The 16,488-nt window shown below is 38.8% G+C and overlaps 1 protein-coding gene across 2 annotated transcripts in view; it reads right to left on the bottom strand.

Annotated features, from left to right (window-relative positions):
• The window catches only part of slc9a8 (solute carrier family 9 member 8), a 76,674-nt gene that overhangs the window by 46,074 nt on the left and 14,112 nt on the right, over window positions 1-16,488 (bottom strand). For both annotated transcript variants that reach the window (XR_013815475.1, XM_079803107.1), the window contains exon 4: window positions 13,452-13,510. Coding sequence is in view for 1 of the 2 variants with exons in the window: in XM_079803107.1 (XP_079659233.1) it covers window positions 13,452-13,510 (59 nt within the window). In the remaining variant the exon portion in view is untranslated. The remainder of the gene's footprint in view (window positions 1-13,451; window positions 13,511-16,488) is intronic.

The following is a 16,488-nucleotide window of genomic DNA, read 5'->3' on the forward strand; positions in this document are numbered from 1 at the left end:
CAACTGAAGATAAAAGAAGACATTAAATCTATGAAGATCTCAGCAGAGGAGGATTAAACAACTCCACAAACAGCATTACCAGCCTCACACATTACTAACCAGACTAACTTTATTTCTGTCATTTCTGATATATTGAAGATAATAGTTTTGTTTGAATTCACCATGATGGTGTTCAGTGTTTGCTTTTGTTGGGATCTTGACCCTTTGCCAAACATGTCTTGCTCTGGCAGCTTTTACTGTGTTTATGAAGCACATTTGTTATGATAAGAAAAGCCAAGAGGAAATGTAATCAGCTGGTTTTGGGTGTTTTTTGCTGATGATATTATCGTCATGCAGTGACTGAATCACTGATCTCATTCAGAGTCTAATGCTCTGGTTAGAGAGATTTTGTGCTATTATTTTTTTGTATTATTCATAATAGAACCTATGTGATTCTACAGCACAAGATCCAGGATGGTTGACGAAATCGAACAATATGCAAGATTTAAATGGATAAAATTAATGCACAATCTTCAACAGTACTCGGACACACACAGACATCAAGAATCAGCCTATGAATCTCAACAATAGTCACATGATTCATACCGCAATGCACTCTGGCTGCATCATGCAAAACTCATCCATAGCTCCCATAATGCATTGCGGCATGAAGCGTGTCACCATGGTTGAGATTCATAGGCTGATTCTTGATGTCTGTGTGTGAGTAAATCTTGCAGGAGGTCAAAGTACTTAACATACAATCTATTTTAAAACTTATTCAGCTTTTCTGATTATAACTGTGCTGGATCTCAAGTGCCTCAAAATTGTAAGTTTTAAGTCACATGTTTTTAAGTAAACAAACTCAACATATTTGACTAACGTGTACTTAAAACAATGACAACATAAAGCAATAAAAATTGAGTTTTGTTAACATAAAATGGTGTGGCTGTGTACTTATTTTTTAAAGTTCTGTGAAAACTCAAAACTTTGTTATAATAACTGAAAATAATTGAGATGCCTTAACAGAAAACTGTAAGTCATATTAACTGCAAATATTTGAGTTGAGCTAAATGAGCACTTTAATTTAACTGTTATCAAAAGGTACAAGTAGCAGGTAATCCAACCTTTTAAGTTCTGGAAAATTGTGACTTAAGTTATTCAACTTAAAAAATTTGATTGCCTCAATTTTTTTGAGTTCTGGTAACTTATTCGGGTTTACCACAAATGTACCATTTCTCGTTCTCCATTATCACTCACTACCCCTCAAACCAGCTGTCCTCAACTCAAGTACTTCATGTTAGTGTTGTCAAATGTACTGATACGTCAGTAACAAGTGGATATTTATTTTTAATTGTATTAAATGTAATGATACCAGCCTTCAGTACCAAGTACAGGGTCAACCCAATACCCGCTGATGAGTGGCTGCTCTCAAAAGCTCCTGTGTGTGTTTGTGTGAGCACTCTGTGAAGAGTGTTTCTATTAACAACATGTTGAGCATTGAAGCCAATCACAGACCTTTCTGTTGAGTGCATGAACGCTAAGGCCAATCAGGTGTTGAAGCCAATACACCCAAAAGAGCTTATGTGAGCTCATTGAGTTCTGCACACTCACAAAATAAACAACAAAGTGTAAACGCAATAGACGTGTTTCCACTGTCGAGCCAAAAGCGGGCGTGCTAGTCGCGTTTCCACTGTCACTTCCGGGGCTTGATCGGGCCTCGTCAGGGTTTCCTAAGGGGTCTCTAGGGTCTCTTTTGGCCCAGCAAATACCTTGGTCCACAGCGGGCCAGCTCGGACTTGAGTGGTTACGAACAAAGGCGGAGTTTATCTGAGTCTGGAGACGGCAGCGCTGCGGATGATTTCATATACCAGCTAACATCAGTATTAAAGACTTAATTTGAGCTCAGAACTCACTTTCACACAGCAGCGACTGTTTGAAATAACTTCTGTTTGTGATCCCATGTGGATTCTGATCATCGTATAAGGCAGAAAAATGTATATGCTATGCAAAATAATGAGTGCTAACCATTACTATAGTAAACATGGTAAATATATGACCTCTTGAAGACACTAGAGTACAGTCTCGTCTCTTTATACTGGACTGTCTGATATCCATATTTAGCTCCGCATATGTCATAAAATAAAGCTTCCTCTTTTTCTCTGACTGAAAATATACCTGTACTGGGACTGTCACTGGAGCGAGTGCTAAAGCTCCTCAGGTCGTATTTATGGTGGAATATTTGTAGAAATGATCATTCTATCTAAATGTGATGTAAACATGTCCTGTGACTACAAATAAACAGAAACTGATGCGACTGAATAAGTGTGTGTGTGAAATAACGGTAAATACGACTTATGTGCAATCTTGACACAAATTAGTTAATTAAGATCTATATCACTTATTTTTGTGAAACTGTGGTAAAGAATCAACGCTTGGGTTTTAAATATTTAAGTAAAGAACAAAATTGCCAACAAACGGACGCTTTTATCATGTTCGCCTTGCGATCTCACTAGTTTCCAGTGATTTCTTCCTGGTTCGTTTTCTTATAAACTTCCATTTGTTGGTGAGATGATGGGTTTGTGTGATGTTGTTCAGAGAGGTGTGTTACGGGAAGGTTTTAATGAAGCACTGTGGAGCTTCTGGCCCAACGGTGGAAAGGCAGCGTGGTTTTGGGCGCACTGGCCCAACAGTGGAAAAGCGGATAATGTGAAAAAGAGAGTCATTGTGCAGTCTAGTCAGTTTCATTGATTATATCGGGAGTTTTATATCTTCATGTAAGTGACAAGTGGTGAACTTAGTCAGTGAACTCACACTAAACAGAAGGGATTTCTGTGTATAATCCATTCACAATTTGAATAAGAGTTTTATTTATACACTACAATGTTTTGGGAGTGACAACCATTTGGGGGTATGCGTGTAACGTCGCAGATTGACTGAACAAATAGATTTCTTCTGAAATCTGAGGTTTATTTTTACAGACTGCCGAAAGCGACAGAAAAGAGAAGCAAATGGACGCTGCAATTCACAGAAACAACTGGACTCCGGGCAGTGAAACGTGGATTCGCAGTTATCATTTTGTGTCAATATGTTGAATTTTGGGGTAAAATCATACCCTATATATTCTATTGTTATATATTGTATTGACAAAATAAATGTCAGAGACAACAGTATCAGTGATGCTGGCCTTCATTTATAAAAATATGTCATTATAACAAATATTTAAAATATACTGTCTTTAAGTTGTTTCTACGTTCATTTGGAGAGTAAAGGCCTTTGCACACCGAGTCCGAAATTCGCATGCGAAATTTTCGCACGTCAAAAAATTAATTCGACCTCACGTTATGTCAATCACGCTTGCACACTGCCTCCGAAACTTTCGTCCGTCAAAAAAAAATTAGGAACAGGTTCGATTTTCTGCGTTTTTCGCATCCATTTTAGCCATCTACAGTGCTGATGCACAACCTAAAACTGCTGGCAATGCTGGTGAATGAATCGCCAGTGCTCCTCAGATACCTACAATTAAATATACAAATATTATTGTATCAAAAATACTACGATATCACAGCTATAATTATAGCACACCAACTCCCTGTAAACCGCGCGTGTGTGTGTGTTGCGTTTTTTTCCGTAACGCATTCATTAATACGCATCGGACTCAGGGCCCTATTTTAACGATCTGAAACGCAAGTGTCAAAGCGCGAAGCGCAAGTAACTTTGTGGGCGGGTCTCGGCGCTGTTGCTATTTTCCCGGCGGGATAAATGGCTCTTGCGCCCGGCGCAAATCTAAAATGGGTTGGTCTGAAGTAGCTTCATTATTCATAGGTGTGGTTTGGGCGTAACGTGAATAAACCAATCAGAGCGTCATCCAACATTCCCTGTAAAAGCAGGGGCCTGTTTCAGAAAGGAGGTTAAGTGGAAACTCTGAGTATGTTAACCCTGAAATAAGGGAAACTCTGGGTTTTCTGTTTCAGAATGGGAGGTATGTCAAACCCGAGAAAGCAGGGTAAGTCAAGCCCGTTTCTGAAAGAGAGGTAACTTATACTCAGAGTCAGTTACCAGGGTTACTTACTCTGTGAACCTAACCTGGTCAGAAGCAGGTTTTCTTTGGTAAACCCAGAGTTTCTTTCGTTCTCCTCCCCCTTTTTAAAGCACCAGCAGTGTTTAAATACTTTATTCATTCATTCAAACGCCACAAATGCTTTTCTTACTGAGTATTTTGGTTGTATTTCAAGTATAAATATAAAAAAAAATTATAAATTTAATCTAAATCTAAAGTAAGCAAAGTTTACTTAAAACAAATTAAATTATCTGCCACTTGACAAAAATACAAAGTAAGAAAAGCATTCTTTGCAGGAACATTCATTGCTCATATTTTCATCATGAGGACACTGTCAAAGAGACAAAAATGGCATATCCTTTTATACAGGATCCTGACGTTCACTTGATAATCCTCTAGAAGTAACCCTGATAATTAGAATTTCCTTTAGGATTTCCAGTGGTTGGACGCATTGATGACACTCATTTACCCATCATCACACTTTCTGAAAACGGATTATTGTATGGAATGGAAGGATGCTGCCAGATGGTAGTACGAGATATATGGCATAACCACCACCACAGCTGTTAAATACATTTATTTACATTTTTATAGTCATCTTTATTTCCTACAAATACTTTATTATTTTTCCTGATGGATGTCAATATTCTTCCTCCATCTCCTCTTCATCTGTCAGTGGTGCTGGAGTTTGGCTGGCCTGAGTAGAAGTAAACTGTTTAATGTCATTACCCTGATTAATAAATGTAACAGGTGGGATTAGAGAACATTTCATTATGTGAAAGAGCATAGACCCTTTTCACATTTCTGGGTTTCTCAGAGCGGAAGTCGTCATAGGGTTAACTTTCATAGCGGTGAATGAAAGAATAAATTAAATATATATTTTTGTGTCTCCATTTGCTCAAATAGCAAAAGAAAAACTCCACAATAGTGATTTCACAACTTTCAAAAAGGGAAAAATTAAAGTGAGATTGATAACTGCAGTGAAAAGAGAGAAATATGTTAATTTTAACTATCACTCCCATAGACGCTGTATTAGAAACACTCTCACAGCAGCGGTAGCTTGATTTTTGTAATTTGATGCAAAAGTAATATAATACAAAGTATTAGTGTTATAAATGTACATAAAAAAAAATACACAAAACGTTGCAGGATTTACGATATTGATGACTATTAAAACACGTCATCACAGTCTGTGAAGAGGGTCTATGTGGGAAAAGCTGCTCCACATTGGACACTGAATGATATTTATTTAATATGTCAAATGTTTGTAAAGTCATTAAACATACACCCATGAACATTTTATGCTTAAAGCTTTATCTGATTGAATTATGTTTTTATTTTATTTTTCATTTTTAGCTGCTGCCACATTCTTTGTTTGCCTTTTGGATACCATGAAAATTAAACTTAATTAAAATAATTAAGAATCAAACTTACATATTGACCCGGAAGTATGCAAAAATCTTTTTGTTGGGTGCTGTTGCCATGGTGAATCGTAATTTCTGAGCTCTATTGATCATGGCTTTTCATAGTTGGAATGCATGTGCTTAACTCAGAGTCAGTCTACTCAGAGTTGATTGAACTACCTCAATTCAGCTGTTCTGAAACCCAAAACTCAGAGTTTCCCATCTCAGAGTAAGTCAACTCAGAGTTCAGGTTTAAACTCAGAGTTGGTTGAACCTCCTTTCTGAAACAGGCCCCAGGTGCGCAAGTTCCATTATGGATTGCTATTATTATGGCGTATTTACCAGGCGCACGCCAGGAGCGGTTCACAGCCGAGGAGACTGATGTTCTTGTAAGAGCAGTGAAAGACAGAGAAGTTGTGTTGTATGGGGATGGGAGAAACCCATCCCCATATGTGTTAATATTTTTTAGTGTAACAATTTATGATTTGCAAAAATAACTGTTGCATCTGTGTAGATTACATGAGCAAAGTGTATGCGCGTTGTGCACGCTATACATTATGGTCAAGCATGCGCCCTTAAAATAGCATAATGAACAACGCGCAACGCGCCACTGACTTTAGACTAGGTTTTTTCTGGTCAGTAGCGCAATTGTTTAATGGAACAGCAAAATAGCACCAGGGATTGTTTGCGCCGGAACACGCCTCCTTTTTTGCGCTGAACCGCCCAGGTAGCGCAAGTTCATTCACTAGTTTAGCGACGTGCTTCTGTGGAGGGAAAAGCGCGCTTTGCGCGGGTGCAAAATAGGAATGACACATGCGTCGGTGTAAGATAGGGCCCTCAGTGTGCAAGGTCTCTGTGCATGACAAATTTTTCGGATCACGAATACGAAAAAACGCATGCGAAAATTTGAGCACTCTGTGAAGAGTGTTTCTATTAACAACATGTTTTTTGAAGTGTTGAGCATTGAAGCCAATCACAAACCTTTCTGTTGAGTGCATGAACGCTAAGGCCAATCAGGTGTTGAAGCCAATACACCCAAAAGAGTTTATGTGAGCTCATTGAGTTCTGCACACTCACAAAATAAACAACAAAGTGTAAACGCAATAGACGTGTTTCCACTGTCGAGCCAAAAGCGGGCGTGCTAGTCGCGTTTCCAGTGTCACTTCCGGGGCTTGATCGGGCCTCGTCAGGGTTTCCTAAGGGGCCAACGGCTAGGGTCTCTTTTGGCCCAGCAAATACCTTAGTTTAGCGACGTGCTTCTGTGGAGGGAAAAGCGCGCTTTGCGCGGGTGCAAAATAGGAATGACACATGCGTCGGTGTAAGATAGGGCCCTCAGTGTGCAAGGTCTCTGTGCATGACAAATTTTTCGGATCACGAATACGAAAAAACGCATGCGAAAATTTCGGACTCAGTGTGTGCAAAGGCCTTAACTGTGAAATTATTACAAAATAAAAATGTTAAAAACTTGTATGTTTTTACAGAAAATAATGTGTGATTTATTAGTTAATCTATTTAAATCGATTGACAGCACTAGTCAAAATATATCTGTGCATTAAGGCCTGGAGTGTAAATACAGACTAATGGGCGATTGTAACTTATGCTCTATTTAAATCCTTAGTTTCCACGGTTCTGGCTTCTGTGTCATCAGTGTATTTAATGTTTAATGTTATGCTCAATACCTCCTGAGGTTTCCTGTGTTCCTATTTGTGTTATTCCTCGTGTTTGTGCACTCATTGCAACCACCCATAACATGACACAACACCGAACCCACACTTTACATACACTACTGTTCAAAAGTTTAGAGTCGCTAAGACTTTTAGAAGTTTCTGGAATTAGTCTCTTCTGCTCAACAAGGCTACATTTATTTGATAAACAATACAGTAAAAACGGTAATATTGTGAAATATTATATTTAAAACAAATTTCTATTGCCCGTGATGCAAAGCTGAATTTTCAGCATCATTACTCCAGTCTTCAGTGTCACATGATCCTTCATTCTAAAATGATTATTGTGATGCTCAATAAAAATATGAGATTATTATAAATGTTTAAAACACCTTGCATCTGTACATGTATGCCATGTAAAGCACAACTGTGCCCTAAGATGAACTGCCTAAATGTACAAAGGTCCTGACGATTGTTCTTGCAAAATGACGTATTTTCAAAATCTACAAGATGGTTACATGAATAGTCCATTTTGAAAATATGTTTGGTATATTATGTGCCTTCTAGAAATGCCACATCTCAAGAATCAGTGGTCTACAAAAGCAGAAAAGAGTTTGAGCGAATGAAGCAGAGACACGCTCCAGTTGAGCCGTTCATCGAGAGGGTCTCTGCTTACCGAAACACAGCGAGAACTGAGGGGCTCTTTTGACCTTTAGACTTCCTGAAACAAAAGGAAGCTCTGTACTCACAGAGCCTGGCATCACCTCACATCCCAGACAAAAATGTTAATTAAAGCCAGAGACCGAGATGAAAAGGTGGAGAGAGGAAGAGAAAAGAGAGGCGGGCATGAGAAGCAAATGGGAACTAGAGAGAGAGACAAAGACTCTGTGAAGCCCGAGAGAATGAAACGGGAGAAAGAAAGAGAGTGAAAATATGAGAAGAGGAAGGAAATGAGGGAATAGCAGGAGAAAAATGCGTATGGTGCATAGAATGATTTCCTCTGCTCTCAAAACCTCATATATATACAGAGAGAGAGAGAGAGAGAATAACACTGATTATCTCTTCATCACCTGTTAGTGGGAGGGATATATTAGGCAGAAAGTGAACATTTTGTCCTCAAAGTTGATGTGTTTGAAGCCGGAAAATGGGCAAGCGTAAGGATTTGAGCGAGTTTGACAAGAGCCAAATTGTGACGGCTAGAAGACTGGGTCAGAGCATCTCCAAAACTGCAGCTCTTGTGGGGTGATCCATGTTTTCAAGGAAACGGTATTCCCTGGTGGCTGTGGCTCTTTCAGCAGATAATGCTCCTGACACAAAGCAAAAATGGTTCAGGAATGGTTCGAGGAGCACAACAACGAGTTTGAGGCGTTGACTTGGCCTCCAAATTCCCCAGATCTCAATTCAATCGAGCATCTGTGGGATGTGCTGAACAAACAAGTCCGATCCATGGAGGCCCCACATCACAACTTCCAGGACTTAAAGGATCTGCTGCTAACATCTTGGTGCCAGGTACCACAGCACACCTTCAGGGGTCTAGTGGAGGCCATGCCGATGGGTCAGGGCTGTTTTGGCAGCAAAAGGGGGACCAACACAATATTAGGTCATAATGTTATGCCTGATCGGTGTATATGCGCGTGTGAGTGTGTTAAGTAAGGTGACTATTTTAACATAATTTTTTTATTTTGTTTTGAATGCAAATCAACACTCTTCAGCTGACTTTACAAAGCAAACTAGTTTCTTTCAGCTATGTACAGCTTTAAACATTTTCAGCATCATTACTCCAGTCTTCAGTGTCACATGATCCTTCAGAAACCATTCTAATATGCTGATTTTCTGCTCAAGAAACATTTATGATTATTATCAATGTTGAAAACAGGTGTGCTCGATTAAAGGAATAGTTCAGCCAAAAATGTAAATTTCCTGATTATTTACTCCATCCAACATGTACAAGCCTTTCTTTCCTCAGCCGAAGAGAAATTTAGGCTTTGGAGGAAAACATTCCAGGATTTTTCTCCATCTAATGCAAGTAAAAGTTGCCCAATGTAGACCATTTTTGATGATCCAAAATCCCTATTTAGGCGACTACAAAGGGCTCCACACCACCCCAGCCGACAAATAAAGGTCTAGCAAAACGGTCAGTCAAAAACATGTTTAAAGGGTTAGTTCACCCAAAAATGAAAATTCTGTCATTAATTCCTCACCCTCATGTCGTTCGACACCCGTCAGACCTCCGTTCATCTTCAGACACAAATGAAGATATTTTAGTGTAAATCTGATGGCTCTGAAAGGCCTCCATTGGCTCAATGCACGGTTCACTCTCAAGACCCTTAAAAGGCACTAAAGACGTCGTTACAAAGTCCATCTCACTACAGTGGTTCTAAAATAACTTTATGAAGAGGCGAGAATAGTTTTTGTGCGCAAAAAAACCCTAAATAACGACTTATATAGTGATGACGATTTCAAAACACGGCCTCATGAAGCTTCGAAGCGTTATGAATCAGTGAGTCGATTCATGATTCGGATCGCGTGTCAAACTGCTGAAATTTGGCGATTCAAACTAGTGAGTCGACTCACTGATTCATAACGCTTTGAAGCTTCATGAGGCCGTGTTTTGAAATCGTCATCACTATATAAGTCGTTATTTAGGGTTTTTTTGCGCACAAAAACTATTCTCGCCTATTAATAAAGTTATTGTAGAACCACTGTAGTGAGATGGACTTTGTAACGACGTCTTTAGTGCCTTTTAAGGGTCTTGAGAGTGAACCGTGCATTGAGCCAATGGAGGCCTTTCAGAGCATCAGATTTACACTAAAATATCTTCATTTGTGTCTGAAGATGAACGGAGGTCTGACGGGTGTCCAACGACATGAGGGTGAGGAATTAATGACAGAATTTACATTTTTGGGTGAACTAACCCTTTAACTATAAATGCTCGCTTTAGTCTAGCTCTGTGAAGAATTGTTTACAAGTATGGAGAAAGAGTGCAAAAATAATCAGAAGGGGAGTGAGTAAGTAATCAGGACATTTTCATTTTTGGCTGAACTATTACAACATAACCAACGTGGCAACCTGCTTACACAGAGAGCGTGCCGTGTAACCATGAAGACATTTGTGAGAGACAATTCAGAAGATATTTACTTTGGTGCAGATCCTGAACTGTATTTATTTTGAAACGGAATTCACTGAAGATTAGGTTGTCACGTTGGTTATGTTTACAGAAGTTAGCCTATTTTCAGGTGTTGTGTATCATTGCACCGCTGCACCCATGGGACGGCAGAACATTTCCTTGATTATTACACAGGAATGAGGGAATATTTCCTAGGCATATCAGCCTAGAAAATCACAACTTTTCATTTTCCGTCGGTCATAGTACACGATGTAACTACAGAAGAGTCAAGTTTTAAATGGGAAAAGTATCGAAATTCTGGTAATTTTTTGGAGCGAGATGCTAACGGTCTAATCAGATTCAATGATCTATGCTAAGCTAAGCTATGCTAGTGCTACTGCCAGACCCGGAGATCGGCTGAATGGATTAGAAAACGGTCAACTGTTTAACTCTAGGAGAGTTGGAAATAGGGCTGGGCGATATGGAGCAAAAAATATATCTCGATATATTTTGCTATATCTCGATATGCGATATATATCTCGATATCTTTAAAGGAAAAATAACCCCCCAAAAACTACTGCAAAAACAAATATGCCAAATACCACAAAGTCTTTTTTTTTTATTGAAGTGCTAAGAGGTAGGCAGTTCATGCAGGAACAAAGTAGGGATGCAACAATACAGTAAGTCCACAGTTCAATACATACCTCGGTTTTTTTTAACCACGGTTTTCGGTTCGGTACGGTTCTGATGGCTAGTCGCATCAGATTTTTGCTATTCTATTCTTAGCCGAAGAGCAAGAGCTTCAGGAGGAAAAAATACTATTTTTTTATTGCAATACTCTTTCTTTATTTTACTTAAAAAACTTGAAAAACCTTACTTAAACTTAAAACTTTACTTTTAAAAAACCTTGTACACATTCCTAGTGTACTGTATAATATAAAATAAATATATATTTATAAAGATTTACACTGGCAGCTCAGAGCTGTACAGCAGCATTTAAGTATGGAATTGAATTAATAAATGTAAAAATAAAACACTACATAGACTTCCCTATAAAATATACATTGATTCTTATTAAAGCTACTGTATTAGTTTTTCAGTCAAGAGCCGTGAGTGATTATGTCTTTGTCTTTTGTTATTTTATTAACCACTAAAGGAATAGTTCACTCAAAAATGAAAATTCTGTCATTGATTACTCGTGCTCAAGTTGTTTTAAACCTGAATAAAGTTCTTTCTTCTGTTGGACATAACATATATTTTGAAGAATATTGGAAACCAAACAGTTGCTGGTCCCCATTGTAGGAAATAATAATATGAATGTCAATCGCTACCATCAGCTGTCTGTGTTCAACAGAAGAAATTAATACAGGTTTGGAACAACATTAGAGTGAGTAAATAATGACATCATTTTAGAGTGAACTGTCCCTTTAAGGACAAGCGGCAGCGTGTTCACTAGGCTGCCCTGCTGTCAATTTAAGACTTTCACGCATCTAATATACAGACACGCGCCGATTTTACTTTCACTTTAGACATAACCGACTGTGTTTATGTTAACCTTGTGTGTATTTGACAGTATTAGCGCAGTAAGATTTAGTCCAGTAATCACTTGTTTGACAGGCTTTTAGTGCGCGCGCTCTGGAAAGCGCATGGTGCCCTACGCGCAAGGCTTTAAAACGCATGCAAATAATGAAGTTTCATTTAAAAATAAAACAACTCAAATCAAGGGCATAGTAAGTAACCTTCTCCAGCAAGCAAGCCGCTCTCTCTCCGTGGTGTACAGTCGCGAGAGTTCTTGTCTCGCAAAGTAATGCTGCCTAAGTAAACTGTATCTTGGATCAACTGTTTGAGAACCAACTGTCGGCATTCATGGCAGTAGACATCTGTCTGCTGTTCGTCCGACGCCTTAAAACCGAAGTATCTCCATATAATGGAGCAAGTTGTTTTTAAGACGAGTTCTGTAGCCTCCGAGCTGGTTGCGGACGCCGCCATGACAACACGCGAGGGGAGGGGCGAGCGAGCGGGGGCGAGCACAGCACAGAGAAGGCAAAACAAGCAAAGTGGCGGAATCAGAATTAAATATAAACAATATATCGATATATACGATATGTCAAAATCCATATCGTGTTTAAAAAATATCTCGATATATTTTAAATATCGAGATATCGCCCACCCCTAGTTGGAAAATTAGCCTATTTTCAAAATTAGTGGCGTGTTCCTTTAATGAAACTCCCAATTGGTCACAGGACCTGACTGACAACGTCTTATTGGATTACCAAAGACTGATGTTAAAGGGTTAGTTCACCCAAAAATGAAAATTCTGTCATTAATTCCTCACCCTCATGTCGTTCGACACCCGTCAGACCTCCGTTCATCTTCAGACACAAATGAAGATATTTTAGTTGAAATCTGATGCTGAGAAAGGCTTCAGATAGGCCTCCATTGGCATTCAGTACATTTACACTCACAAGACCCATAAAAGGCTCTTAAAACGTCGTTACAAAGTCCATCTCACCACAGTGACTCAATAATCATTTTACGAAGCGACGACAATAGTTTTTGTGCGCAAAAAAAAATAAAAATAACACCTTTATCCAACTTGTTCTTGTCTTCCATGTGTGTCTCCACGACGCATGCGCAAGAATATGACGTATCGCCGGCGTTCGGACACATGACCCAGAAGCGATTTGTTTACAAGCAGAGGAAGACGCGCGTATCTCAGCTGTTGAATTCTACATTGATCGTGCTTTAGGTCTCGGCGTAGTTCTCAAAATGGGGCTAAAGTGAGCATTTCATGGATTCCCGAACGCCGGATCTGCGTCATATTCTCGCGCATGCGTCGTGGAGGAACACACGGAAGACAAGAACAAGTTGGATAAAGAATTATTTTGATTTTTTTTTGCGCACAAAAACTATTGTCGTCGCTTCGTAAAATTATTGTAGAGCCACTGTGGTGAGATGGACTTTGTAACGACGTTTTAAGTGCCTTTTATGGGTCTTGTGAGTGTGAATGTACTGAATGCCAATGGAGGCCTATCTGAAGCCTTTCTCAGCATCAGCTTTACACTAAAATATCTTCATTTGTGTCTGAAGATGAACGGAGGTCTGACGGGTGTCGAACGACATGAGGGTGAGGAATTAATGACAGAATTTTCATTTTTGGGTGAACTAACCCTTTAATACCAGCTGCAAACAAGGCAAAATCAAACCAATGAGCTTCATCTATGGTTTAAAGAGCATCATACCTTCCAGTTGGCCAACTGCTGAGACTCTATGATCTTGATAAACGCTCCCATCAGAATCCCTGAAAAAGAAAAGCCAAATGTATAGTGTTCAACTCCTGTCAAATGACCCTTTTTGAATCAGTACTGCATGAATTATTAACAAAATAATAGGTTGGACCAACTAAGAGGAACAATATTTTGTAGTTTGCAGCTAAGGGCGTTTTCACACCTGAGAGTCCGCACCAAGGTCCGAACCGAAGTTCATGTTTTGATACTTTTTATACATTTGGTTATTTTTGGTTTGGTTTCACATTGCAATTATGTGAGCGAACTAAAGAACTTTACATGACGCACTTGCGTCCACTCGTCTTCATCTATGTGGCATCTGGACTGTGATTGGTTTGTAAACGGACGTCAGCGTCTTTGACAAGAATGAACGGACGCATATCACCGCCACTATTGAACACTGCGCATTGCTTGACTATTTTTTATTCGTTACGTTTAAAAGTGGACATTTCAAGCTTTATATACACATACTTCACATGTTTGTGAGACGAGTATCTGCTGAGTTTGGGTTTATTTGAGACCCGCTTCAGTTCATGTGTAAAGCATGTGATCGCTCCCGCGATTATGGTCTGCTATATAGACTATTTGCTTCTTATTTATTAAATCCAGGCAATTATCTGATTAAAAGTTGATTACAATTAAGATACAATTTATACAAAACGAAATTCCCACTAAAGAAAGGCTTTCTAAGCAAAATCATACAAAATTTCGTTCAAAATTATTTCTGACTTTCTGTCTTCTGACATATTGCGCATATTTTCACTTTTCATAATCAATGTAGCCTAGATTGAATTTAAAAATAACATTATAATCAGTGTTGGGGGTAACGCATTACAAGTAACTTGAGTTACGTAATCAGATTACTTTTTCCAAGTAACTAGTAAAGTAACGCATTACTTTTCAAATTTACAGCAAAATATCTGAGTTACTTTTTCACATTTATTTGACTGACAGCTCTCCTGCCCCCATGTTGTGAAAAATAAGTGCAGAGGTGTGTGTGTGTGTGTGTGTGAACATGAGGGTTATTGTAGTTCTAGACTAAATGTGAGCATTTATTCATCTCACTTGCACAATAAAGATTCTGTACTCCTCAAAATTAATAAAATCAGTCAAATGCAAAATCAGAATACTCAAACCTCAAATATATAAATGTTAAGTAAAACTAATATTTTTATGCATTTAATCTACCTTTATTGACCAATGTCGTGCTGCTGACCTTTGATGATTCAGTTAAGCCATGAGCAAAAATTACTAGATTTTTTGTTTTTATTGGTAAAACGTTTTTCTCCTGCGTCCTATTCTTCCATTATCCAGAATGGCAGCACATTTTTACCTCAGCCTCAGGCTTATTATTTCAATTTTGGTATGAAGAGGTCTTTACATTTGCACAAAAATAATTTTTTTTGCTATTAAAAAACAAAACAAAAAAGCAAGCCCAGCCCAGGTGAGAAAAAGTAACGCAAAAGTAACGCAAAAGTAACGTAACGCATTACTTTTCTTAAAAAGTAACTAAGTAACTCAATTAGTTACTTTTTAAGGGAGTAACGCAATATTGTAATGCATTACTTTTCAAAGTAACTTTCCCAAACACTGTTTATAATATTAAAAATAAACAGGAACTTCCTGTAAATGGTCTGAAAGTCCGAACCATCCAGAAAATGCTTTCACACTAGAAACGAACCGAACCTTTGTCCAGTTTGATCCGGACCGAGACGACCTCTTTTCGTCGGACCAAATTTCGTCAGTTTGGTCCGGACCGTGGTATGAGGGAGGTTTCACACCTGCAATTTTGATTCGGACCAAACTGAAAAGTCCGAAAATCCGGACCAAACAAGGTAGGTGTGAAAACGCCCTAAGGCACAGTTCACCCAAAAATGAAAATGTTATTTTATAGGGTTAGTTCACCCAAAAATGAAAATTCTGTCATTAATTCCTCACCCTCATGTCGTTCGACACCCGTCAGACCTCCGTTCATCTTCAGAACACAAATGAAGATATTTTAGTGTAAATCTGATGCTCTGAAAGGCCTCCATTGGCTCAATGCACGGTTCACTCTCAAGACCCTTAAAAGGCACTAAAGACGTCGTTACAAAGTCCATCTCACTACAGTGGCTCTACAATAACTTTATGAATCGGCGAGAATAGTTTTTGTGCGCAAAAAAACCCTAAATAACGACTTATATAGTGATGACGATTTCAAAACACGGCCTCATGAAGCTTCGAAGCGTTATGAATCAGTGAGTCGAATCATGATTCGGATCGCGTGTCAAACTGCTGAAATTTGGCGATTCAAACTGCTGAGTCGACTCACTGATTCATAACGCTTCGAAGCTTCATGAGGCCGTGTTTTGAAATCGTCATCACTATATAAGTCGTTATTTAGGGTTTTTTTGCGCACAAAAACTATTCTCGCCGATTCATTAAGTTATTTTAGAGCCACTGTAGTGAGATGGACTTTGTAACGACGTCTTTAGTGCCTTTTAAGGGTCTTGAGAGTGAACCGTGCATTGAGCCAATGGAGGCCTTTCAGAGCATCAGATTTACACTAAAATATCTTCATTTGTGTTCTGAAGATGAACGGAGGTCTGACGGGTGTCCAACGACATGAGGGTGAGTAATTAATAACAGAATTTTCATTTTTGGGTGAACTAACCCTTTAATGTTATGTTATTCATCACGTCATTCCTAAACAAATCTTTCTCCTGTGGAACATAAAAGAAGATACTTTGAGAAATGTCTCAAGTTGCGTCCCGAATGACACACTATACGCCATGCACTATGTACTCAACCGTAGTGGAGTCTGATACCCCTCCTACAAATACTACAAAACAGCATAAGTACGCAAATTGTGACGCATCTTCACTGTTTTTACTTTCCATTCCGATAATTCTTGTCATAAATGAAAACGAGGCTGAGACTGATAGAAGTTCAGTGTGTTTGACGGACTACAGTGTGACAACATAGTATTGTGGTCAATGTAGATTTTTGTGTG

Source organism: Gobio gobio (assembly GCF_949357685.1).
Source record: "Gobio gobio genome assembly, chromosome: 21".
Taxonomy (NCBI): Eukaryota; Metazoa; Chordata; class Actinopteri; order Cypriniformes; family Gobionidae; genus Gobio; species Gobio gobio.